Source organism: Equus quagga, chromosome 2 (assembly GCF_021613505.1).
Source record: "Equus quagga isolate Etosha38 chromosome 2, UCLA_HA_Equagga_1.0, whole genome shotgun sequence".
NCBI classification, from domain to species: Eukaryota; Metazoa; Chordata; class Mammalia; order Perissodactyla; family Equidae; genus Equus; species Equus quagga.
Genome location: NC_060268.1, coordinates 36227262 through 36254276, shown reverse-complemented (window position 1 = coordinate 36254276; position 27015 = coordinate 36227262). Strand labels below are relative to the sequence as shown.

The following is a 27015-nucleotide window of genomic DNA, read 5'->3' as shown; positions in this document are numbered from 1 at the left end:
AACAGCAGCCTCGTGTTGATGTCATGAAAAGCGGTGGGTTTAAGGGTTCGGGTCTCCAGGGAGATTTTTAGAGTATGCACCATAATTGCAATGAGAGGGGTGAGCTTGGTCTGTATGGGTGCAGAGCTTCTTGGGGAGAAAAGGAGATGTGGGGCGTGGGGAAGGGCTTTAGCCTGTAGCACAGATGGTTGAAGTTAGAGCTCTTCTCAATATAACTAGTCTTCACCTCCTCGCCTTCTAATCCCTGAGGAGAGGCAGATGTCAAGGAAAGAGCCCTGGGCTGGGGACCAGAGGGCCATCCTGTCCAGGAGCCTCCACTTACCTGCCCTGTGACCATGGCCCAGCATGACAGCTCGGTTTCCTCATCTTTAAAATTGAGCCCACGGTCCCTGGTACTGCACAGCGTTGTGCAACTCAGACATTCAACACAGTGGATTCTATTTATTGCACCTGTGTGCTTTAAAAGCCGAAAGCATTGTTATCAGATGTTCTCCTCCAGGGAGAGCAGTGGTTCTCCAGCTGCTGGCTCGCTTCAGGGAAGATTTGAGTGTGTGCATGCACGTATTATGTGTGTGTCTGTACGTGTATCTAGATGCTGTGCAACTTGAAACGCCTGCTCCCCCCACTCTGGCCCAGCAGGACAGTGAATAAGTATCAACAGAATGAAGGGAGGAAGCGCAAGTTCTTTTCCTTCACCAAGTGTCTCCCTGGTTGGCCTCTCGGGGCCAGGCGTCGAGGGAGGCCTGATTAGACCAAAGCCCCGCTAAGCTGGGGTTGATTAGCCGGGATTTTCCCTGCTCTGAGTCCCTGGCCTTGGCTGTCATCACCCCCCAGGGTTGAAGGAGAGAGGAGGGGAGCCTGACTAACCCCCTCCCCACTTTGGTAAGACTCTGCTTGAAGGCCTGTTGCAGAAGTTTGAAATCGCAGGTCAAGGTTAAACTGAGGCTTGTATGTTGCCCATGTTGTGGTATCCCCTGGCCGATGCAAATAAACAATTAAATTCTACTTGTAACTGAGGTATTCAGAGCTTCTGAACCCTATGCTGGGCCAAGGAATAGGAAATATTCTAGGTAGACCTCACTCCTGTGGCAGGCTCCATACCATGGGCCTGAATCTGATATACCAGGTGGTCCTGGAGGGACCAGGAGCAGGGCTAGATTTATAAGGAACTGGGAGCTTCTCCTCTTCCAAGTTCTCACTTTACAGTCAAATTTTTGCCATTGGGGTCAAGCACTAACCACTCTAAGCCCTGCTGTTGCAGTGCCATGTCTCTGGGAGGATGCCCTCTAGAAGTCCTCTCCTCCAGAGGAATGTGTTCGCCTGGATTCCCTGCTCAGTCACCAGGCAAGACCTGGAGGGCATGGGAGTAGGAGTGAGGTGAGGAGGAAAGTGGGTTCAGGAGCACCCGGGAGCAAGGAGGCTGGGTAGGAAGAGGACAGGGAGCTGAGCAGGCTCCCGCCCTTTGACGTCAGGTGTGCTGCTGAGAGCTGCAACCAGGTGTGTTGGAGCAGCTGCATCTGGCCTGAGCGCTGACAGCAAGCCTCTCTTGCCAGCTCCAGGTTCAGTCACTTCCCCTTGGTAGCTCAGAATGGGCCATAGTGAGAGTATTTACACCACAGAAATCTGCAAATCAGGGTCTGTCGCCCTCCCCCTTCGCGCCCCCCCCCCCCAGGAGGGCTGTTCTTGAAACTCTTACCAACACACCACGGGCAGCCACCACACTGATTCTCACACTTGCCCTGTGAAGTGAGGCCCCATCCTTAGCAAGTCACCTGCTTTCTCCTGATTGTTCTCTCCCCTAGTCTTGAGAGGCTGGGGACAAATGCCAGATCAAGGGGCTGCCCAAGACATGTTTTAAGCTGCTCCAGCAGCAGAAGCTCTGAGAGTTCAAAGTGTGTCACCACACTCTTTTTTCCACACGCACTTCCTGCCCCAGTTGCAACTGCTGGCGCTCAAAAAACAAAGAAACAAAAACAAACAGTGAACCTATGTTCAGTTCGGCAGTTTTTGTACACTCTCCAGACAGGATTTAATGAATGTGCCGGTGTTGCTGTCAAGTAGGTTTTATTTCTCTGGAATGTGTATCGCGTTGTCGTACATTCAGAATTCTGTGTGCATCTGTCAGGTTCTACCTGGATCAAGTCTTCTCGTTTCTGGAGATACTGACCTCCACCAGCAGCTCAGCCCTGCTCTAGCTCTGCATCCAGCTCTGCCCTGTTTTTCTGACATTAGCTTTCCTGTCACCATCTCCTGGCCCCTGGTTTCGGCGCACCTGTTATTTTGTGTTATGTCCTCAATGCTGACAGCGTGCATACCGTCAGTATAGCAGTTTCTGACATTCTACCTTTGGTGCAGTCAAAACCCCTTCACACATCAAGAGATTTCCATGGAAGCCAAAACAAAGGAAGAGATGACTCTATTCCGGAGTCTCTCTGATGTTGGGCATGTTTTATGTCCATGTTGCAGCGAGCCATTTCTGCCTCATCCCCCAGACAAGCCTTCACTGTAGGAAAGTCACCCCAGCTCTGGTCAGCAAGAAACAGGGTCTGGAATGCAGCCCTTTGCAAGTTTGCTCTCCCGGGATTCTCATCTGCATCAGGGAGCAGTTCATTGCTCTCAGAGGCAAGAAGCTTGCTGAAGATTAAACCACAGAAGGGAAGAAAAAAGTCTACAGGGCGATTTAGGGGCAGGGGGCTGGACCAGGTGGCCTCTTGAGTCTTGAAGTTCTGGGTCACCTCACCACAGATATCAAGAGATGCTTCCTGAACCACCACAACTGGCTGGGTCTCTCCTGCTCTGAACCATATCACCACTCAGCGTGGTCTCTATGGGCTTCACTCTTAACACTTTCTACCTGCTGCTGCTTGGGTGTGTGTCTTATTCCCCAACTAGATAGTGAGCTCCTCAATGACAAGAGTTTTCTCATAGCTCTTCAGATCTTCTTTGGTACCTAGGACAGTGCCCTGCACAGAGGAGATTTATTATAAAGTGTTTTTAATTGAAGTAGAATGAAGAGTTGCCATATAGCTAGTTAGGGAGCCATAGCTTTTTATTGGAAGGGTACAAATAGAAGCTGACAGCCAGTTACCTGTGATACTTTTAGGAGGAAATAATGCATTGGATAAAAGTTTCTAAAGTTTTTTCTACCCCAAGATTTGGGGATACCATGAAGTGTAGCTATTGCCAGCACTGAGTCTAATGATGGAAAATGGGTTGTTGGCTCATAAACAAATGACTCTCTAGAAGCCACATGGCTTTTCTGTTTGCTCTGTGGAGCAAATGGTCCATAGGTTGGGTGGGTCTTTGACTAGCATATGTCTCTAGCAGCATACATTACTCCTCAGATTAAGTGAGAGAGGATGGAAGATGGACATTTTAGACCTCACTGAGGTTTCAACCTTTTAAAGTCTTCTGAAGCGTAAGGAGAAGCAGATGGCAATGGGAAACTAGGCACATTTTATTATGCATTGCACATTTTACTTATTAGAATTTTTAATATGACACCCTGCATTTTAAAAAAGCCTAAAGATGCAAACAAAATGAAATTATTCACTGAAATATTTAAATCAGCTTACAGCAATTATATCAAAATATCAAAATAAAATCTAGCAGCCTAGAAGGTAGATTCCCCTTGACCACCCACTTTGAAATCTGACTTTCCGAGGGAGGCTCTTCCCCTCTGAAAGGAAGAAGTGCATGCTCTGTGAGACAGGGGAGGATGGGAATGCATCCTTGATGAGGTCATACGGAGGGCGAAGGTCATGCTGGGGAGAGATGGTGGTAGGAATGAGGGCAAGTGCAAAGCGGAGACATTCTCCTCTTGGAAGAGCAGAGCCCAGAAGGGAGTTCTGGCCCAGGGCAGAGATACTTCTTCCCTCGCCCCGTCTCTGGTTCCCTTTGCTGAGTGAGTCATCCCCTCCCGGCCTTACCATTTGTCAGCCCTCACTCCCACAGAGAGCGTGCGAGGATTAACAAGCCACAGTAGGGGAATGTCACAGACCTCTGTGGAAGAGGGTGTGCAAGGTAAAAGTGGAGAGCGAATGTGATTGTGAACCTTAGGCACAGTACCCTTCTTATCTTAAAGGTAACTTGAATGATCAGTGTCAATCAACCAAGGCATACAAGAGATTTTCAGCAATCACCAGAGGAGAAAAGCTATTCTTCCAAATGTGCATTGGTTCCAATCCACTCTCCCAGTGGCATGTCTCAGACTTGCGCCCTAAGGACTGGAGGACAACTTAAAGCTCCTCTACCTTAGTCCCCCATTTAGTACTTGAATTTCCTTTCCTGACAAATGGTCACGCGGCATGCAGCCAAGGGTAGTGGAAAGAGCTGGGGTTCTGGAATCAGACAGACCTGGAGCCAGATCCTAGCTCCTCCACTCATTGTCTCTTTGACCTAGAACAAATTATCCAATCTCTCTATGCTTTAATTTCCTCAGCTGTACATTGTGAAAAATATCAATGTTGCAGAGTTGTTGTAAGAATTAGAAATAATATTGTTAAAGTGCTTAGACAGCCCTGGTATTTAGTGGGACTTCCATATACAACAACTATGCCGGTTGCAATAATAGAATTAAGTGTCTGTCTCCAGCCTCTGTTGAGTACATCTGTGATGGGAATGCTTTCCATTGTTGAGCAGTCCCAGTGGTTAGAAGTTTCTGCCATATGTCATGCCCCGTTGTCTTTCTATAACTTCCTCTGTTCATCCTCTCTGGTTCTGCTTTTTGTGGCCTAACAGAACAAATCTAATCCTTCTCCCACGTATAACACTCCAGATATTCAAAGACAATTCTAACATCTTTCTCGAGACTTCTCCATGGCAAATCTTTTTAGTTCCTTGAATCCTTCCATAGATAACTTGTTTTGATTCTCACCCAGGATGCTTCTAAGCCCTCGTCCCTCATATATGAGCACCCCTGGCAAGATGCTACCAGCCACAAAGAACAGTTGAGATAGCAAGTCTTAGATTCTGTCCGTACTGAATAAGCCTGCGACTGTGTCCATAGCTCCAAGAACATTCTAATGCGTACCCTGCAAACGTGTTTCACAGGTTCTCCTGCTTCTTACCATAGTGTGCGGGAATATGAGTACCACTACCTCTGCGAGGAAAGATGCATGATAAAAACTATATTGTCAGATGCTGAATTGAAAAGTTCCCCCCCACCATAATTGTGGTGGATTTGATTGCATTATTGCTCTCCCCCCTCCCCCCCTGCCATTTTTCACCTTCTTTCTGTCAGTTTTTCATGTGACCTTGAGGTTCTTGCCCTTTGACTCGAGATTCAGCAGTGTGACTCACTTTGGCCAACAGACTAAGGCAGAAGTGACAGCATGCCCGTTGCAAGCCTGGGCTTAAGAGGCCTTGGGTATTTCTAGTTGCCCTTCAGTGCCCTGCCATCGCCACGAGAGAACACGCCTCAGCGAGCCCACTGGTCCAAGGAACCTGGGGGGAATGCGGAGCAGGGCTCCCAGGAAAGCCCAGCCTAAATGAGCCGACACCCAGCCAACTCACAGACACTTGAGAGAAAAAAATGATTAGTGTTTTCAGTCACTGAGTTTTGGGGTGGTTTGTTATGCAGAATTTTTGTGGCAAGAGATAAGTATTATAGAAATTATTTGGGCCAGAAAACATAGAGATAGCCATACTAACTCTACCTCACCAGAGAATAAGTTAAGAAAAATGAGTGAAAGATTTTAAAAAATATAACCCGGCTAGCTGAATACTTCATAAAAGTGATGTGTCAAGTCGTAGCTTTGAATTTCTTTTGTAAACTGTGGCCAAGAGGAGAATAAGTGTGTATGCTAAATATCATCAATGAAAGAGCTAATGACAAAAGCAAACTCAATATCCAAAGATGCAGGAAAAGGTAGGGGGTCTCTTTTTTGATCCAGTTCACTCATTTACTCAACAAATGTTTCAGGAATACCGACTTTGTATCAGTACTTTCTAGGCCCTGGAGATATGGTTGTGGGAAAAACAGACAAAGCTCAGGTCTCATGAAGCTTATGTTCTAGTCAAGACTCAGAACATACAAATTAAACAAATAAAATAACTTCAGGTCATGATAAGTGCTATGAAGAAACTCAGGCAGAGTAATGGCTATCTGAGGTAGTTTAAGGAAGACCTCTCTGAGGATGTGACATTGAAATTGAGACCTAAATGGTATCAATGGACCAAGGGAAAAAAGACCACATTGAAGGAAATAAATGCAAAGACTATGCGGTAGGAATAAGGTCAGAGGGTCGGAAGTATAACTAGAAGTGTAGAGAAGAGCAAAGTGGTATGAAATGAAGTAGGAGATATGAAAAGGGGCTGGAACATGTGGAAATCCGTTGGCCATAATAAGAAGTTGGTGTTTTATTATAAGTATAATGGAATCCATTAAAATGTATTAAGCATGTGACCTGACTTATGGGTTTTAGGAGCTCACTCCTGGCTGCTGTGTGGAGAATGGATGGTAGATGGACAAGAGTGGGAGCAGGGAGGTCAATGAGGTCATTGCATCATGGTGATGGCTACAGCTAGTGTGATGGCAAGGATGGAGAGAAATGATGGGTTTGAGATATATTCCGAAAATAGAATCAAGACTTGCTAATGGAGTGGATGTGAGGGAAAGTGAGAAATGAAGGATGACTCCTAGGTTTTTTGTTTGAGTAACTGAGAGGATGGGTGGTGGTGCCATTTCCTGAGATGAGGAAGAATGGAGGAGGAATGAATTAGGGGGAGGGGTAGGTCAAGAGTTTTGTTTGGATGAGTTAAGTTTGAAATTAGACATCTGAGTGGATTTGCCAAGTAGGATGTTGGACATACTAAGTTGGTACCCAGGCCTGAAGATATTAGTTGGGCAGTCATCAGCATTCAGATAGTATTTTAGACAAAGAACTAGATGAATTCACCTAGAAAAAAGAAGTTAAAATTTTTTTAATTTAAAATTTAAGAAGTTTTAAATTTTAAAAATTGTTATAGAAAAGGAAGTAGGAGGACTACGCTACAGAGCACACTGACATTTAAAAGCTTAGCAGAGGAAGAGAAGACAGAAGAGCCTGAGAGAGAAGCTGAGAGAGTGTGATGTTACAGAAGCCAAGAGAAGAAAGTGTTCCAGGACAGAGAGACTTGTCAACTTGGTTGGGTTGAATGCAACTTGAGTCATAAAGTAAGATGAGGACAGAGGAATAAACATTAGACTTGGCAGTGTGGAGCTGGTTGGTCATCTTGAAAATAAAATATTTAGTGGAATGATAGAGATAGAAATCAAAATGGAATAGTTGAAAATGAATGGGAGGTGAGAAATTAATGACAGTGAGATTTGCTGAAAAGGGGAACAGAGAAATGGAGAGGTAGCTAGAGAGGATGAGAGTTTAAGGTTTTATTTTATTTCATTTTGTTTTAAATAGGAGATTCTGGGGCATGTCTAAATGCCAGTGGAAGTAAATCAGGAGAGAGAGAGAAAGTTGATAATGCAGGAACGAAAGTGGACAAAGGTGGCAGGATCCTTCTTGAGAAAGGAGGAGACCCAGAACACAGTGGAAGTGTTGGCCTCCAAAAGGCCTTCCATGGAAACCAAGGATGGCAGGCAGTAAGAGTAATAGAGTGTGGGTAAATTGGTGGATTTAGTGATGGGAAGGTGAATAATCCTGTCAGTTTACTTATATTTTCTCAATGAACTATGACTTTAGGTCATCATTTGAGAATGAACCAGGACTTCTAAGTCCTGAGTCCAAATGTACTATGTCCTTCATTTACCATCTGGTACACTTGGAAAGAATGACAATGACAACCTCTTTTGTATAATGTTTTTTAAAGAGCTATCAAATGATAAAACAATTCATATATATTCTTTCATTTGATGCTTTACTCTAAATCATTCAAGTGCCCAGCTGGGAACAGAATTCACGTTGTTTGTTTAAATGAAGACACTTTAATGAAGGAACTACTTACAGAGATGAGAGTGGAATTAAGAGATGCTGCAGCCAGAGACTGTCAACAGGCAGAAGTCATTGCCACACTTAGGTGCAAAGGGTCAAGGGAGATGAAGTGTTTAGATGCCAGTGAGAGCTGGAGTCATGAAGGAGGGGTCAACGAGTGTGATCATTCATTGAAGGGACCAGTAGTGACTATCAAGTGCCGAAGCAGAGGGAATGAGAAAGAAATATCCTGACTTCTCTCTTGCTGATGCTTCCCAATGGCTGAACCCCACTGGAAGCTGGCTGGCAGCATGCAATCCATGGTGAAGGACAGAGAGTAGATCCAGCAGCGAATAACCAACACAGCGCCTAACACTTCATGCCATACATGTTGAAAAGGATTTGAAAACCACTCCAAGGGGAATCTTTAAGCCTAATGCCAGTGTACAGAATGCATCTTATTATTTGGTACCAGCTGGGAGTTGGAAAAGCTAGCTAAACATGCTCTTTGATACAAATCATCATGGACACTTGTAACCCACCCATAATCTCCAAATGTAATGTTTGCCCATGGTCTTCCTCCTTTATTTCCATCCAGAGGCATGTTGCCCATAAAACTAGAGTAGCTTATGTTTCAGGGCCCCTCACTGGCATGAGTCCCTCCCAAGGCCATCGCAGAGCCCTGGAAATGTATTCATATGTTTTTGTAAAATTTGCAAAAGTAAAATATTTTAACTGTAATCTATTAAGACTATAGCTTTTTTCACTCTGACCTAGAAAGGACCCCCGCCTCTCAATTATATGCACTTTAGGCCCCACAAAACCTGGATCTTTTCTGCTTTCAACAGAGACTCAAGCGTACTGGTACAAATTTTATCCCTTCCCAAGATTCTACCACTTTTTGAGTAGGGTGGCTAACGAGCATCAAAATGGACATTTGGGGAAGGGGAGAACACGGTGGGAGGATAGGAAAAGCAAAGAAGGGAGGGATGTGTGGTGCTGGGGCAGCGGAAGCAAAGCCCTGACCTGGGGAACCCACACTCATCCACCCTTGAGGAATGGAGGGTGGTCACCCCCAGGTGACTAATTTCTTTCCGGGGCCTCACTCAGATGCTGCTCTTTATGTTTTCAGATGCAGATGGAAACCTGTGTCGAAGTAACCAGCAGTTGCAAGTCATGCTGACCATGCACCGAATTCTCATTTCCTCTGCCGAACTGCTCCAAAAAGTTATCACCCTATATCCTTTAGCACAGTGACTGGCAATCCTAAAACAGGCTTCATTCGCAAGTATCTCGGAATTTGAAGTATGCTTTTCATTTTGATTGGTTTGGAAGAACCCTGAGTGGTAAATGGGTTCATGTGTCCTTTCAGAGGTATAGGGTTTGTGTGTGTGTTTGTGTGTGTGTGTCCATACATGTGTCTGTGTATTTTCTGTTGGGTGGGGCGATATGATTGATGCTGATTACTCTGGGAAGTGGTCAGAGAAATCAACATGTAAACACAGTCTTCTTTGGTATCTCTTGCTAGTAAAAAATACTTGTCCTGTAGATTAATCAAAATTCATTTTCATCCTCTGCGGATTGACAGGTGTGCAAGCGTTGACTCACATGATAGACTGCATTCTGGCTTTTCTGTCCAATTTTTTTACCTTCTCCAGGTCCTAAAGAAAGCTTCCTGTTGCCCTGGCATCTGGAGAGTCTGCTGGGGCCTTTTTGCTTCAGGCAGAGGCACTGGCTATGCGCCAAGCAAAGCCTGTTGAAGGTTAACCTTCTCAGGGGTGTGAATTGAGTAGGGTGGAGAAAGTGCCCGCCTTCTCCCTCTTGCTGATGACACTGTAAGCTGTGGTCCCTGACAAGAAAGGACTGTAGGTGGGGTGAGCCTGTTTAGCGCCCAAAGCTCAGGTCCCTGGCACTGAGTCATGGTTCGTGGATTCTCTAATCCTTCACCACTCTCCTGACCCCTCCCTTTCATCTTTTGGCACACAGAAAAAAATAGAAGCCACCAGGACTGAATCTCTTCACTAAACCTACTTAATGAAATTTTCCCTCTTGTATTAAAAGAGGTGTTCCCAGTGCATTCCAAGGGCAGAGCATTGAGAGGGGTCCACGTGATAAGAGATGCAGGTAGAAGTGGTGACTGGTGTGCAGAGAATTTTAAGACCATAATAAAACCAACTCAGAGTTGGTCTACTTTTTGTTAACTCCATGTCCCAACCATTCCAAACAATGTCAATGATTAAATGCTCCTTACTGAACAAATCGTTTGTTGGTCTGAGGACTAAGTTGTCCCTGGGGCACCCGCCCTTGGTGCACCGCCTGCCACCTGCCCATACAGCAGGATGGACCCCTCTCCCCTTCCCAGCCCCCCTCCCACTTCTCACAGACTCCTACCCCGTCAGTTATCTCCTCTCTCCCTATACTTTTAAAGTCTGTCTCTTCAATGACCTGCCCCTCAACCTAAAACACAGTGAAGTCTCTCCAACCTAAAAATAAACTCTCAAGCCTGCCTCCCCTTCATTCCATTGTTAGGGTTAGAAATCTGATGTGCAGACTTCTTAAAATAGTCTGCCCTCACTATCTCCGATCTCTCAACTCCTACTCGCTCCTTCACTCAATTGTGGCCCCCACCACTGTACTCAGACTTTCCTCTGATGTCACCAGTGACCTCCCAGTTGCTAAGCCCAGTGGCTTTTTTCCATCCTGGTTTACAGTGGGCATTGTTGACAATCCCCTGCCTCTCCGAACTCTCCCTCCAGGGCTCCCAGACACGCCTGGCTCTCCTTCCTCCTGGGCTCTTCCTCTTCCAGCTTTCTATCTAGCGTCTCCTCGAGCACCTCTTAAACCCAGAGAGGACATCCTGGTTTTCTTCTCACTCTGCTTCCTTCCCTGGGTGATTTCCACCACCGTTCCTCTGTGCTTATGACTTTCAAGGCTGTATTTCTCTAACCCAAACCATTTTTATTTTAATGTTTGTACTAGTTTGTCCTGTAGACACTTTAATCTTAATATGTTCAAAACTTAACTCATCCCTACTCCCATCCCCAATTACTACCCATTAATTCTGCTTTGACACCTGTATTTTCATTTTCAGTTTCAGTTAACGGTGTCATTACCCGGCCAATTGCCTAAACCAGAAACATCAGAAGCACTCCTGGCTCCTTGCTACCTTTCATCTCCCACAGAGTCCATTCCCCAGTCCAGGGTTTCTGCTTCAGAAGTGACTCTTCTCTGGTCTCTTCTCTCGATTCTCACGCCTCTGCCTTAGTTTGGGCCCTCATTGCCTCTCTCCTAGGCCTCTATCCTGTACTGGTCTTCTCATCTACGAGGCCTCCCCGTCCCGTTCCTTATCTACTGCTGAAGTTACTTTCCTAAGAAGCAAATCACATAGGCCATTGCTTCAGAGCCTCTGCAAACGACAGGGGTAATGTCAGACTCCTCAGTTGCCAGGAAAAGGCCCTCCACAGTCTGACCCCAGTGTATCCCTTCTGCTTCATCCTGCAGCTCTCTCAGAAACCCCTTCCCCCTCCACACTGAACTGCTCCACCCACCAGGCAGAATGGGGCCTCTTACAATTCCTGTGCCTGGAATGCCTCTTTCTCCCTCTTTACCTAGCAAGCTCTTTCAAGACCCATCTGTGAAGTCTTTGCTGACATTTCCAGCCCTCCCTTGACTTTTAAAAATACATCTACAGTCATGTGCCACATAACTTTTCAGTCAAGACGGACCTTAAATACGATGATGCTCCCATGTGATTAGTACCATATAGCCTAGGTGTGTGGTAGGCTATCCCATCTAGGTTTGTGTAAGTACGCTCTATGACGTCCACACATGAAATTGTCTGATGACACCTTTCTCAGAATGTATCCCTGTCATTAAGCAATGCATGACTGTATTGTTTTAACATAGTATTATTGATGGAAAATCTATTTAATTCTTATGACTTAGTTTTGTATTGCTTAAGTCAAACTGTCTTTCTTATATCTCTGGCCTGAATGTAATCTGCCTTGAAAAGCTTTTCATCAATGCTTGCAGAAAGTGGGAAGTGTTTTTATTGTGTTAGCTAAAAAAAATGGATCTGCCTAGACTTCAGGTGTAAGTTTTGCAATGTAATCTGTATGTACTCTGGTCTTTTTAGATGACTGTTTCAAGTAAACCACAGAACCCTTGTGTCCAGTTGCTGCAGTTTGAATTGTGTTAGCAATCTGGAAGGTTGAAGGGGTACTGAAATTAATTACATGACAAGTTGCTTTAAAAAAAGATATAAATGTATTTTTAACATATATTTAAAAATACATACACCATATTGTAACTTACCTATTTACATGACATCTTGCCTGGTAGGCTGTGTGTCCTTCAACAGTGGGAACCAAGGCTTATCTATCTTTATTTCTCTAGAACTTAGCTTAATGGCCATTTCACGTTAGGACACAAGAAAAGTGTTACTGTGGGTGCAAAACATTAGGACACTCTTTCCATATATATCAGGACTTTTAGGTGGGAAATCTGCGTTTTGCTCAGGTCTGGGAGGGGGGAAGGGATTCTAAGAAGGGAATATGAAATAAAACTCCCTGTCATTGAAACCCAGGTTAAACATTGAAGGCAAAACAATTTTTTCTTCACACATAATGTCCCTGTTCTCTGGCGTGGAAGTAATAGAATTGTTAGTTAAATAAGCTCAGATGATTTCCTGTTTTTCCATTGCTAAAGAGAGAGAGACATTTAAAAACATGCTTTGACTAGCTGAGATGCCTGAAGTACGGTCAGAGCCATCCTGGTGATTCCTCGTCACAGTCCTGGCTGTGAAGAGAAGGAAAAGGTGTGGAGCATGAAGCTTCCAGCAAACAGTTGACGTCGCCCCCTGGTCCGTCGGTGGCCTGAGCCTCTGATTACTGGCCTGCACGTGCTGGGCATCTGTTCCCTCTGCAGAGAAAGGGGTGCCCTGCCTCCCTTCGGGGCTGCCTTTGCTGTGGGGGAGGGGCTCTAAGGACCTTGGGAGGCTCTTTCTGCGTGGTGACCTGCATGCGCCCACAGGCTCAGCTCTGGGATGCAGACTGACTGGGTTCACACAGATACTGTCCCACGCACAGCCACCGGGCACCGCCAGCCAGATGGACACATGAAGAGAAGGATTAGGAGTGCCCAGGAGAAAGAGCAACTCCACGGGGAAAGGCACCTTTACAGGTCCACTTAGTTGTTTTCAAGAGGAGTGTGCTTTTTGTGCCTTCCTTGTTAGAAAGAAGAATACAGATTTCAACAGGTAGATCAAATGATGAAAACACAGGATCTGAGACGTGTTTATCTGGAACGTGCCTTATGACTGAATCTCTTTGCATCGAAGGGATGCATTTCCTTAGCCACGTGGCATGAAGAACGTAGAGTCATCTTATTCTCTTACCTTTCAGGCCCAAGAAAGGCAGGCATCAGAACTTTGCCTTCGTGAAATGTGCCAGTTGCCTGGGCTTATTTCTGTTTTGATTACCCTTATTGATGTGTGTGTGGTTTTGTGTGTTTGTTTTGGTGTTTTCAAGGACAGATTTTATAGGCAGTAAATCTATTAAAATGTAGTTTTTCAAATTAAAGTCATGTCATTAAAAGCACAAATTTTACAACCATAGTTCTTCTTTAGGGGCTCAAGTTAGTTTGCAAATCTTATTCTTTCTCTAAGTCTAACATGTTTCACCAAGCGTTTTTAAGGGGCCTTGAAAAATGTTTGGTTAACTTGAATAAGACTAATTAATTAAATACTTCCAATGGTTTTAAACTACAATTATGAATTTTACATTTTAGATTATTTTAAAATACTTCAGATGCCTTCCTGAATTCTAAATAGCTTTTATAACTCTAGCAGATTAGAGTGATGAACAGTAAAGCTAACATTATTTTAGATGTTCCAGAGCTATGCATAAACTTAATAAGATTTAAATTTAAAACCACAAGTCTAAGGCACTTAATTATATATTCCAAATTGAAGTTTCAAGGCTATCATTCTAATATGCTCTTGAACATCATCGACATATAGAATCTCAGGACACACAGATTCTTTCCTAATGAAAAATATCAGTACCATGACTTGGGCTTTTACTTTTCTATATTTAACTCTAAATTTTCCAGAGGTTAGACTACCCATTCCCACTGAAGGAAGGCCGTTCCCATCCCCGTTAATTGAGGTCTCTGCCAGCTGGCTCACGGGATTCCTCTCAGGGGTCCTGCTGTGAAATTCACTGAACCCTAGATTGCAGTTATGGCACAGTTTTTAGAAGAGAAAGAGGACATATTGTCCTACGGGGCACACAGCCCACATAGCCTGATTGCTCAGTCTGTTGACAGAAGACGGTAGGACCCACCCAGGGTCCTCACTGGATTGGATCTTGCATTTCTTTGGCTTATAAAATAAATGAATATTCTTCCCATATATTTCTAAAGACATGCAAACTTGATGGAATCTCGCTATGTTTTCATATTCTTAGGACGGCACCATTCTCGTGGAATATTCCAAACGGTACGGATCCTTCACTTGACCTCCGATTGCATTTTGGATTATTCATGTGGCTTTTTCTGACTTGCCATCACAAATTATAAGGTCAATCTTCTGACATCATCTAGGCAAACATTATTATTTTCCACATTATTGTTCTTAATTATCACGACAATGTATCAGAATATTTATCTGTTCCCCTTCTAATTCACTGCACAAATTGTTTATCAGTTACTGGAAACATTTCAAAAGATACGAAGGGGCTGCTCTTTTTCACTCGTCTCAGTTGCACTCCTGACCTCCTGGGCACGGGCAGGAGGTCATTTGCCCCTTCTTCTTCTAGGAACCTTTCCACGCCGTTGACTTTTGCTTCTGCAAAGGAGATGCAGCAGCCTCGTCCCATAGGCCATTTCAGCGTGGGCTAGATAGAAAGTCACCATTGTCACCCTTCTGGGTAATAGTAAGCATACAGTGCACACATTGAGTTGGTTTTTATCCTCTGGCGAGAGAGATAAGGAAAATTTTCATTAAAAAAAAATTATTATTTATGTGTGGGGGGTAGTTTGAGGAAATACTTCCAGAGATGAGAAGTCGTTTGGTTTCTGTAACAGAGGCTTCCGTTTCCCTTAACCACAGCCCTACCTATAAGGATGCCTTGGCACAGAATTCACCAGGGCTCTGCCTGAAGATCTGCTATTTTGTAAGGTAACGTTTCTGCCTGCTGTTGGCACTTTGTGGAGTAGGTGAAATGAAAGACTGAAACAGGGGACTTGACTTCCTTCCTCGTCCTCCCCACCTTTCTCTTCCTGACCATGTGTAGAACACCACACAGGTGGACAGGCTGGAAAGGGCAATCCTTAATTCTGGAATTCCCCAACAGAGCACACTCAGTGTTTTCTAGTGAGCCTGAGCTTAATATTTTAAACCAACATTTTCCTCAGTCTTACAGCATTTTCGTATCAAATAGCATAGGGAGAGATACAGAGATGATGAAGGATCTCTTTGTTATTTTGTTTGTTTTTATCCCTAATTATAAAAGTAATATAGGTCATCTTGGAGCATTTTGAAAATACAGAAAAGAATACAGTAATAATCACTCATATCCAACCACCTGCTTTGGTGTATTTCCTTTGTCTTTTTTCCAAGCAGATTTTTTTAAACATACTGAAGATCAAAATATATATAAAGTTTTTTTTGTTTGTTTTTAAAGATTTTATTTTTTTCCTTTTTCTCCCCAAAGCCACCCGGCACATAGTTGTACATTCTTCATTGTGGGTCCTTCTAGTTGTGGCATGTGGGACGCTGCCTCAGTGTGGTTTGATGAGCAGTGCCATGTCCGCGCCCAGGATTCGAACCAACGAAACACTGGGCCGCCTGCAGCAGAGCGCGCGAACTTAACCACTCAGCCACGGGGCCAGCCCCTATATATAAAGTTTTATATCCTGTATTTTTCACTTCATACCATAGGAATCTTCTCTAATCCTTAAACACATTCTGTAAACATTATTTTTAACGGCCATGTAATATTCTAAGATATGAGAAAGGGGAATTTACAGATTCATTGCCCCATCTTTGGACATTTGGTTTGTCTGTGGTTGTCTTTATAATTATCTCTGATACACATGATGGTGCCTAAGTCTTTGTATTACCATGCGCCTTATCCCATCAGAGTGTTTAGCATGTGGAGGGCAGAGGACTGTCAGCAGGTGATCCTTCCATCCTCCAACCCCTACCCCAGCTCCTCATATTCTGTAGGTAGTGTATATATTCTGTATTCCTGGGAGTTCAGAGGGACAAACCAACCCCTGCCTTATTCTGAGTCCTCCTCATGGGAAGACGCCACCAAAGTGTGAGTCCTTGGCTTCAGTTTCAGATGGTGTTTTGTAACTCCCGCCTTGTAGGTATTGGATAACGGAATTCTGGACCATGTTTAAAATGGATGCCAGCTTGACAAATGCTATGGAGGAGTTTCAGGAGCTGGTGAAAGCTAACGGCGAAGAGTTGCACTGCCGCCTGATTGACACAACTCAAATGTGAGTGTCAAGGTTTTTACTAAGCTTTCAAAACCACCTCCCTCCTGTAATGCAATCCAAGCTGTTCAGCTAGGTTCCCACTCCCAGCTGTGACTGCTGTGCTTGTTCACCTCTCTGAGAAGCTCAGACAGGCAGGTTCCAGTTGCCTCACCAAAGTGAAAAGCCTGACATTTAACAGGAAAGCAGAGAAGCCACCTGGCGATAAAGCTGTAGGTGACTAACATCCAAGAGCAGAAGAAAAAAAAAGTCCCAGTGAAAAAGAAATCAAGCAGCAAGATATTGACTCAAATTTATCCAGATCGTGAGAAACTGAAAGTGCAGTGACTAAATCCACACATCCTCAGCAGCTAGTGCCTGAGGCACCCGAACGTGTCAAGGGGGACGGGCCTGCTGAGAAATGTGTTGACAGAGGGCTTATAACAGACATGGAGGTCTGTGCAAGACACTTAGTGTCAGTGATGGAAAGGCTCTCAGAAATATTTCAAATTATTCCTCGGATTTCTTATTTATGAGATTGGCCCTTTCTGGAAAAATGAGTGCCTTTCCTAATTTTGAGAGAGGAGAGTGTACACATTGTAGGCTAAGGCCTTCACGATGTGGCCACTTCATTTTGGAATAATACAGATTCCTAGGATCTAGAATTCTAGGACTGAAACATATTCTAGAGATCATTTTATCCAACATCTTGAGAAACTGAGGCTCAGCAAGGTTGTGACTCATCTGGGGGTCACACAGCTAGTTAAATTAGTGGCAGAGGAGAAGCTGGACTGTGAGGGCCCTCAAGGCACTGTGCCATAGCCACAAAGAAATGAATTCAACATCACATTTCATAGTCCCAAATAAATTTATATATCAGTTTGGATTCTCTGTACTTCTCTGCTTAGAATTATATAACTTCAAAGATAAAAGAAATTTTTGAATTAACAGTGTCCTCATTTTAAAGGTGCAGAACCTAGGGTGCAGGGCAGTTCTCCAACCCAGACCTCCTCATCCCAAGATGTCCCTAGCTGACTTTCCCCTACCAATATTTTCCACAGTATGTATGTTCTTTAGGAATTAGTCACTGGCATATTACCTGACCAGATATACTTGAGAAATAGTGAGTTAAACTTTCCTTTTGCAGTGCTTCTCAGAGTCTGTGATATGCTCATTGGCCAAGGGGGCTACAGAATTTGTAGCATTTCCCAAACTCTTCTGAGCACAGAATCCTTTTGTCAAGAGACAAGGTCCTCAAGAATACTAGTTTGGGAAACACAGATCTGCAACCCGCTCCCTCTCAAAATGGCTGCTTTCCTTTGCTTCCTTAGTGAAGGAAATGGAAACTGAGTAAGAAATACATGGATTGTGTACAAGAAAATGTGTGTAATGGGGAACACTCCAGGGCTAGCTAGGCTTTCATTTCAGTGGCTGGGGTCAGTCTGTTCAGAGTGACCACATGTTCCTACACATGAGTCCCCACAGCACGGCTTCTCCTCTCTCTGGTTCTCTGTGCTCTTCTGGCATGAAAACTGCCCTATGACCTTGAGATTTCCAACCAGAGAGCCTCCCCATCACCTTCATGAGAATGAAGGAACACACAGTAGGTGTGGAGAGAGCACACATGCCAGGGGCTAGACAAATGAGCCAGGACCAAAGGCCAGGAAACTGTGACCACTGCCTGAGACCCTGTCCTTCCCACAGCCCTAAAGTTAACACATTTTTACCCAGTTCCCATGGCACATGCAAAAGGTTCATTGAAAACAAGCAAGGCTTCCTAGTTGGCACCATAGAAAAAATTGATTCAGGGAAACTCAGTTAATGCATTGTTTTGGCCAAGGAAAGTTAGCTAATGGTGCTTTGTATATTCTTGTGGGAAAGCTTAATGGGTTTACTTGCCTTAAAAAGCAATTTGACTTATCCTTTTTCCCTATCTTCTCCCTTTCGTGTTTACTCACAAAAGCAATGCTCGTGACTGGTCCAGGAAACTTACTCAAAGGATAAAATCAAACACCAGCAAGAAACGGAAAGTCTCTCTGCTCTTTGACCATCTGGAACCAGAAGAGCTCTCTGAGCACCTCACCTACCTTGAGTTCAAGTCCTTCCGGAGGATATCGGTATGTACCCAAGGGGCAGGGGGAAAAGCTGCATGGAGTATTTCTGAGACTAAGCAGACAAATTCAAGAGCCCGCCCACCTCCTAACCCTAGAGGGCCCTCTCCGTGCTGGTCGGCTTTCCCAGCAGACTTTGTATAGTCTGAAGAATCAGTACACTCAGAACTCCTTTGTTGCTCCTGCTGTGGGTCCCGCCTCCCATCCTCCATGCCCGCTCCCTCATTCAAATGACAATGGGCATGCATGACACCCTGCACACATGCATTTGTGAGTGTACACGCAGCATACACAGACACACACATTTTACCCCTGATAATCAATAGGCTTCTAGAAGTTTTTCATTTTCCTCCAAAGAAAAGTGTGCAGCAGTGGGGGTGGGGAGGGGAGGGCTGATATGTTCTCTAAGGGTTTGAGTTCATTCTAGGATAGGCTTTGAATGGCTCTGGGGAATCTCAAAATAAAGTAGATGCTACTGGTCTAGCCCAAAATCTACCTAAAGCCTTGAAGTGGTGCTGACATGGCCCAGCAGTGATGCATGATTCTAGAGATAAACTGTGCTGACCCAGACCTTGCTCCTTAAAACTCCATGTGATACCAAACAACACTGGTTCCGTACAAGAGAACTTGACGACATGTCAGATGCCAGCAGACCCTCACTGGGCATATGCTTTCCTGAGAAATGACACCCTTACTCCAACTCAGCCCCCACCCCTACAAAAGATACAGTCTTCAGCTTTGCTCTAGAAAGAGAGAGGACCTAATTGCTGGATGCATTTCTTAGAATGACCTGTGTTCCCCAGATGAGGGGATGGGGGCCCAGAGGGCTTGAACAAGGTCACATAGCTTATTAGAGTCAGAGCTGGAGCTAGGGTCACAGGCCTCTCAGTCACTCGGCGCCAATTTATTGAGCCTGGTTGTGCCTGGAAGGAGATCTGCACACCAGGTTACAGAGGTTATTTCATCTTTTCACCCATAATGTTGATATCCACCCTATTTTCACACAGCTGTTGGGCCATCAGCCAGGAACCACCTAGCTCCCATTTGGAAATGAGTCTCCAAGCATTGCTCTGTGTAGTCCCCCAGTCTCCTCTTTGGCACCCCTCAGACAGAACCACAGGCCCTGCTTGGGAAGCTCCACCTGGGGAGTTTCCATTTGGCCGTGCCTGCCCCTGCCACGGGGAAGGACACTGAAAAGAGCCATTTATCACGCTGGAAATCTGAGCTGTGCTGGGGCCCAGCTGGCAGGGCTGCTCGGTCAGGCCTGTAAGGTGTCTGCTTGATGCCAAAGTGAAAAATCAGTGTAGCACAAGGACCTGGAGCCTGTGCTCCCGCAGGGTAGAGGCAGTGTTCTATTTGGAAAAGAAAATGTCAGTTTGAACTTTCACTTCTTTTTAATGGCATGGTCCCCTCATAGAAGAAGACTGGGTTTTTTTTTTTGTTTTTTCTACACAGTTCTAAACAGTTCTCCCAAACAATAATTTTCCCTCCAACATTGAGTTGGAGGGAAAATTTATTTCTGCTGTGAATTGAGTGGTATTTGATATTTTCTGTTTATTATAATATTTTAGGGGGGTTGGGGAGATTACTTGGATAATTATTTTATAAAACAAGTGGATTCAATATGTTATATTTATAGCGGGGCAGATATATATATAAATGTATTCATTGGAATGAGTCATGGGAACTTTCTCTTAGAACTACAAGATTTTTGCTTTATATGTCTCTCTTAAGGATAGTTTTGGTCCTACTCGTGTTTTTCCACCTGTTAGCAATCACAGCATAGTAAAATGGGGCTAAGTTAATTTGTATTTATTTTATTTAGGTTGTGAGTTTCTCTCATCAGTGTATTTACTAGTCTGGCAGGATGAAGGTTTGTATACTGAAGTAACGGCCCCCTAAGCCCCATGCCCCGCAATCTCAGTGGCTTCACAAACAAGTTATTTTTCACTCACACTACAGGGTCTAACATGGGTCAGCAGGGGCCTCTGCTGATCACAGTGTGGATGTAGGATGCTTCATCTTGACGTGAATTTCCACAGTCTCTGCAGCAGTGGAAAGGCAACACGGCAAGTCATTCACTGCCTCTTGGATATTTTCCTTGAAACTCACATGACTTCCACACACATTCTACTGGCTAAACTGTGTCACGTGGTCACACCTGATTTCAGAGGGGAGGGTTCCGAAGCAGAGAGCTGAAAAGAGTTGGGGAGCAGCACCGAAAGCTTCCATAGGAGCACTGGAGCAGAGCAGGCTACTCCTTCCTCTTGGTTGTACTGTTTGAGCAGGAGTGTTTGTGACAGGGACACAATAGCTACAGTCATCACTTATACAGGGATCTTCTGGAACATTTCCCGTCTCACATATGCTGCTTCATTGTCAACCACAGTCAGTGCCATTGTCCAGCTGGGAAACTATGGTCACCAAATATGTAGAGCTAACCAGGTTTCGCGCACCCCACTCACTTGGCCTCTGCTCAAACTGGTGAGCAGAAGGAAATCCAAACAGGTTTGTTTTAGCATGAGGTTAATAATTATCCTATTAGCACCACCTCACATTGATGTAGCAGTTTGGAAAGTTAAGGTGCTTTTATGCATTACCATGTCTGATGTTTGTAAGAACTCCATGTCCCAGATAGGGCAGCTTGTACCCTCCCGCTTTTAAATTAAGAAAACAGCTGGGGGGGGGGGGGGGGCGGAGATTAGATTTTTGTGAAAGGATTATCTTTTTTTCCCCTTAACTTCAGCAATAGAGCTAGAACTAGTACTGAGATTTTTCTTCTATACTGTGTTCTTTAGAAATTAGAAGAGACAGTATCAATGTCTACTTAAATACTATATTTAGATTAACCAGGATGTGTACACATCTACTTATGCCTAATGACTTTTGATGTAGAGAGACCATAGGTAGAATAATAAAGATTTCCTTCCTCTCATTCTTGTTGGCCAAGTGGAGGGCACGCAGAAGGCGGCCTTGCAAGAGCTCCTCTGTCCCAGAGCAGTTTCTAGCTGTCAGCTGGGCAGAGGTGATACGCCTCTATCTCCCAGAATACCAGAGCGGCAGTCCTAATGGGTTTCTTTTCCCCTAGTTCTCTGATTACCAGAATTACCTTGTGAATAGCTGTGTGAAGGAGAACCCCACCATGGAGCGGTCCATTGCCCTGTGTAATGGCATCTCCCAGTGGGTACAACTGATGGTTCTCAGCCGCCCCACCCCACAGCTCCGAGCGGAAGTCTTTATCAAGTTCATCCAGGTGGCTCAGGTGAGTGACTGATTTAGACGTTAGGCCTGGGCTATGAGATAAATTATCCTCTTTCCCCCAACCTAGTCTATCCATTATACATGCTTTTCCCTCCTGAACCATGGAGCAGCTGGGGTGGTTGTGTGCCTTCAACTGTCCCCAGATGTAGATATGGTGACTATTCTCTTTCCCACGCAAGGATAATATGGAGAGGGGCATACAGGGGTCAGGATACGGTTTTAGATCTGTTTAGATCTGTACGGTTTTAGATCTGTAGATCTGTTTAGATCTGTTAGCATCTTCTCAGAAGATGCTTACCTGCCTACATTTTCTCCCCAAATCTGGCCCACATGGCAAAGGGAAGGGCAATTCCCAGTTTTATTGGGGCTGCACCAGCCTGAGTTGTCCTTCGTCTTTGAGCCCACGTTGTTTTGAATGGCTAGGTTTAATGTTTGAGGGGCAGAGTTTAAGCATTTGAGAAGAGGAAAACAGGTACTGTGAACACATTTCGAAATTCCCCAGAGATTCCAGCTCCCCTGTCTGAGTTAGTATCCTAGATAGGCACTGGTATTGCCCTCAAAAATAAAATCGCCTGGCTAATATGGGGGGAAGGGTATGAACGATTACGCTTAACATTTTTCCAGCTCCAGATGGTCTAGACCAGTGTTTCCGAAAGTTTGGTACCTGGACCACCTGCTCTGATAGTAACTAAAGGTATAGTAAAAGCACAGATCTCTAAGCTCGACCCCCGAGCCGGGGGATCAGAACATCTGGGCTTGGGTCCAGAAATCCTTGTGTTAAACAAGTACTTTGATTGATGCTTAGAAACACTGATGTAGAGGGTCGTCACAGACCAGCTGCAGCAAAAGCGGGGAGATGTGACATGTTGCTAGATTTGGGACCTACTGGTCTGGAGTTAAACGTAAGGGAAGAAATGAACAGAAAATTACAACATCTGATCACTCATTTTTGCCAGTGTTAGGAAGGAAGACTTGCGGCTGGAGACAAATGTAGCCCCTACGCTCCCATCTAAGTGACATGTACAGTGACTGCTCTCATCTGTTTTCTGTATCACAGAAGCTCCACCAACTACAGAACTTCAATACATTGATGGCTGTGATAGGAGGGCTAAGCCACAGCTCGATCTCCAGGCTCAAGGAGACAAGTTCCCACATCCCACACGAAATCAATAAGGTCAGTGCTACTGTCTCCTCCGGGCCCCTTAGCAGCATTCCTGGACCAGTGTCAACATTTCCTCCTTGAGCGGCAACCTAGAGAGCATTTCTGAACCTCATCGTCCTTTGTCAACCAGGCAAAATATCAGGGAGGCAAAACCCACAGGATGAGGACGTCACAGATCTGAGAGTGACTATGATTCCGTCTGGCCTGTGTCACTGCACACATTCCTGACGATCAGTTAAAATAATGTATGCCTCCTTCCCGTGTTCATTTACCACTGACTATGCAGTCACCATCTTGAACACCGACTCCCTTGCTCCAGCAACTTGCTCTGAAATGTTTTCCCAAAAGGAATAGTGGTTCCGTTGACCATAGTTCAGTTTGCATGTCAAGTGTAGTTATAGAGTGACACATAAGAAACCACGCTATCCAGATCCCTTGAAGAGTGACATTCTGGATAGCTGAATTGTCCCTGGAAATGAGCTTTTCAGCTGCCATTTTAAAGTAGATAGTGTTTTATTGAGGAATATTTTTCTTGAGTGTCCCATGCACTTTCCTACATTATTCATTAGATTTTACACAATGGACTTTAATCCTTTATGACATAGGGCTGTTATACATATAAGCCACTGGGATATTCTGCAGATCTCAATGCAGCCAGGTATGGTGGGGGTTAGAGAATGACTGCTCTTTGAGCATTTTCATCTGGTGTAAGAGGTCAACCAGCCCTCCCTTACGAAACTCAAACCCCAATGCTCCCGAGCTGGCACCGAGGGAGACTCTCTTAGGGAGAGACGTCTGGGCCACAGTGCCCCAGCTGTTTTTCCCAGGTCTTCAGCCTCCTTTTGGGAAGTCTCTTATTAATCATGCCTTCTCTCACAGCTGGGCTCTGGGGATGCTGCCCCACCCCACCTCCCAATGGTCTGCTCAAAAGAGGACTCTCTAGTCACTTTATGATTCCCTAATAGTTCCGCTGAGGCCAGGTGGAACAACTGAAAAGACTGCCCCTGTCTCAGAGGTGACAGAAGGAGACAGTCACAAAGATTAATATGCCTTCGTGCCATTTTGCTCACAAGATACAGCTTGCTCCTCTTCAGCCTGTGGGCCCCGACCCCCAGGGTGGTCTGCCTAGTGAATTAGTAAGTCCAGGGTTAAAGTAAGTGTCCCCTAGTAGTTTATTTCACCTTCGAGGGGGGCGAAACATCTCTGTCATTTTTGCTGTTAGTCTCTTGCCTCGTGAGCACCTTCCACACTTCACACTCACCTGCACTGTTGGCAGGAGGTGTGTGATGAGGAGGCTCTCTTGTCTTGCCAGCTAAAGTCATTGAGGGAGGCTAACGTCATTGAGGGAGGACCTAACATTCTTCACTGGGGGGAAATTCTACTTCTTAGGCCTCAATTTTACTGAAAGAATTTCTGGTACAGTGTTTAAAATGGTTATTTTGCACTGTAACGTGAATGGCAGATGGTCTTTACATCCTGTCTTTGCTCTTGAGGAGCTGGTCATCACGCAGGGAATGAGGTTCTATGAACTGCTTGCTGACGTGAGCCAGGTGTGTTTGCAAAGAGCCCCAGATCTGGCTGCTCCCTTTTCGTGCTGGAGAGCAGCCGTGCTCTTCCAGCGCCGGGGCAGGCTGTGAGCTCTAACGAAGCCCCCTGGGACCTTCACCTCATCCTCTTTCATGGCCTTCGCTGAGAACTGGTCTAGTCTGTTCAGTCTCTCTGGGTGAGGGTTTCAGCCTGTGAAGGGAATGTCACCTGCTTACAGAATAAGAACTTGCAATAGATGACTGATGCTCCGCCTGTAGAACACATGTTTTCCCATGCCAGCAAGACAGTTAGCACTCTGACATCACATTGCATATGGGATGGACTGGAGTCTCTGGAAGCATTCAGAAGACACTAGAGAGGGGACCTGCATGGCCTAGGGATAGAGGTCAGAGGGACACTTACTGTTCACTGTATACTCTTGTATCTTTTTAATGTTTATATTGGGAGCTTCTATTATTTATTTTTAAAAAGAAAAATTTTAGCATAAAAATAAACAAAACCTCATTTAGAATTTTCCAGTTATGTAGTAGAATCAAGTAAAGCAGATCTTGTGTTTGCAAATACACCCTGTGATGTTCGACGTGAACTGGGGTTTTAATTCGGGAGTCATAATCTGCACCTTTTAGATGGATCACCCCCTGCCCAACAAATTAGGGATGGGGTGAAACCATGGTAGGGGCTCAGTGTAAACAAGGTGGCCATTGCAGACAGTACACCCTGCCTGGTGGGGACCTGTGATGGGATCTCTTCTTCTGCTTTGTAGGTTCTGGGTGAGATGACGGAGCTGCTGTCCTCCTATAGAAACTACGACAACTACCGGCGAGCCTATGGGGAGTGCACCCACTTTAAGATCCCCATCCTGGGGGTGCACCTCAAAGACCTCATCTCCCTGTACGAAGCCCTGCCTGACTACCTGGAGGATGGGAAGGTGAATGTACCCAAGCTGCTGACCCTTTACAATCATATCAACGAACTGATCCAGCTGCAAGAGGTACCCCCGCCCCTGGAGGCCAACAAGGACTTGGTGCATCTGCTGACGGTGAGCTCACACGTGAGACAATTACTAAGCACTTGCTGTGTGCCAGGCACCACTCGGCACCTTGCCAAATATTAGCTCAGTTAATCCTCATAAAAGTACTGTGTCCATTTTATGGATGGGGAAACCGAGACACAACGACATAACTTGCCAGAGGACCAAACATTATTAAGCAGCAGAGCCTGGTTTCAGACCCAGGTGGTGGGAGTCCAGAGGCTGTGCTCGTAAGCGGTCTGCCCTCCAGACTTCTAAGAGTGTTTCCCTCCCCCTGCAAAAGCAGTCCTACGCTCTCTGGGAGGAGCTGATAGCAAATCAGGATGCAGCGCTTGGTAAGAGATGGAGACAGTGTGTGCTCATGAAAAACGACAAGACAGAGAATGTAAAAAACAAACAAACCAGGTTCATTATTTAGGTCCTGCTACCACTGGCTTAGATCCCTGGGTTCCCAGAGGTGTTCAGGCCAAGGGGAGGCAAACACTTGCAATGGTGCAGCGGCCCAGGATTAGCACTGGGGGTGCAGGGTGAGATCAGATGGACTCCTTCCAGACCTGGTGATTCTGTAGTTCACCAACTTTGTGACTGTGGGCATGTAACTCTTAAGTCTCTGTTTCCTCCTCTGTAAAATCAGAGGGATTAGTCTCTGTGCATCCAGCTGGTGTCTAATCCTGGTGTCTAATCCTAGCCCTTCTGCTAATTGACCAGGTGACCTTGGCAGGTATTGGCCTTAGACAACATCGTCTGTGGAAAGATGCACTGAATCTTATCTTTTGGATCACAAGTCCTGTGGTGAAAGCTGTGAACATTCGTCCCAGAAAAAAATACATTAGCAATATACTCAAAAATATGCATGTTTTTCAGTTCTGGACCCCCCGAAGCCCATCCACAGACTCTAGGTTAAGAACGAGATTATTTCTAAGACCTCTCTCCTCCAAAATCTTATAGTTCTAAGATATATGAAAATCATTAACTCTTAATATTGTTTAATAATACCTGTTATTTAAACTGGGCTCTGCTGTTGGAATCAAATTATAACAGTGTCGGGCCTTTCAGATCACCTGTCTGCTTTGGGAGAGAACAGGTGAACTGTGGACCATCTGACCAGACAGGGCCTTTCGCTTGAGCTCTACAGAAGCTAGATATTAAATCATAGTTTAAAAGAGGGCATCTTGAGACTTCTCCAAAATTTAAAAGCATTTTAACAAGAAAGAACACTTACACTATTGTAATAATAGGTTTACACCCTGCAAACTTTGTGCCTTTTTAAAAAACAAACTACTAAGAGCTTAGAAGAGTAAACCACTCCAAGAAACAACACATCAGCCCTGAGGAAGGCAAATGGCATCCTAGCAATTACCCTGTTCTGCTTGTATCCACAGTTATCCTTAGATCTCTACTACACCGAAGATGAAATCTACGAGCTGTCCTATGCCCGGGAACCAAGGACCCACAAAGCCCCAGTGAGTGTTTCATATTAAGACTCCTGTGTTTAACAGGTGCTTTATAAGC

The 27015-nt window shown here is 45.0% G+C and overlaps 1 protein-coding gene across 4 annotated transcripts in view; it reads left to right on the top strand.

Annotated features, from left to right (window-relative positions):
- Positions 1 to 27015, top strand: part of RASGRP1 (RAS guanyl releasing protein 1) — a 77165-nt gene that overhangs the window by 32963 nt on the left and 17187 nt on the right. For 3 of the 4 annotated variants that reach the window (XM_046652927.1, XM_046652928.1, XM_046652929.1), the window contains 8 exons: positions 9040 to 9145; positions 15025 to 15087; positions 16284 to 16415; positions 18355 to 18508; positions 21591 to 21764; positions 22821 to 22937; positions 25237 to 25512; positions 26886 to 26966. In XM_046652927.1, coding sequence (XP_046508883.1) covers positions 9040 to 9145; positions 15025 to 15087; positions 16284 to 16415; positions 18355 to 18508; positions 21591 to 21764; positions 22821 to 22937; positions 25237 to 25512; positions 26886 to 26966 — 1103 coding nt within the window. Of the gene's footprint in view, positions 1 to 9039; positions 9146 to 14044; positions 14407 to 15018; positions 15088 to 16283; positions 16416 to 18354; positions 18509 to 21590; positions 21765 to 22820; positions 22938 to 25236; positions 25513 to 26885; positions 26967 to 27015 lie in introns of those variants that run through there. The other variant, XM_046652930.1, reaches the window with a different exon arrangement.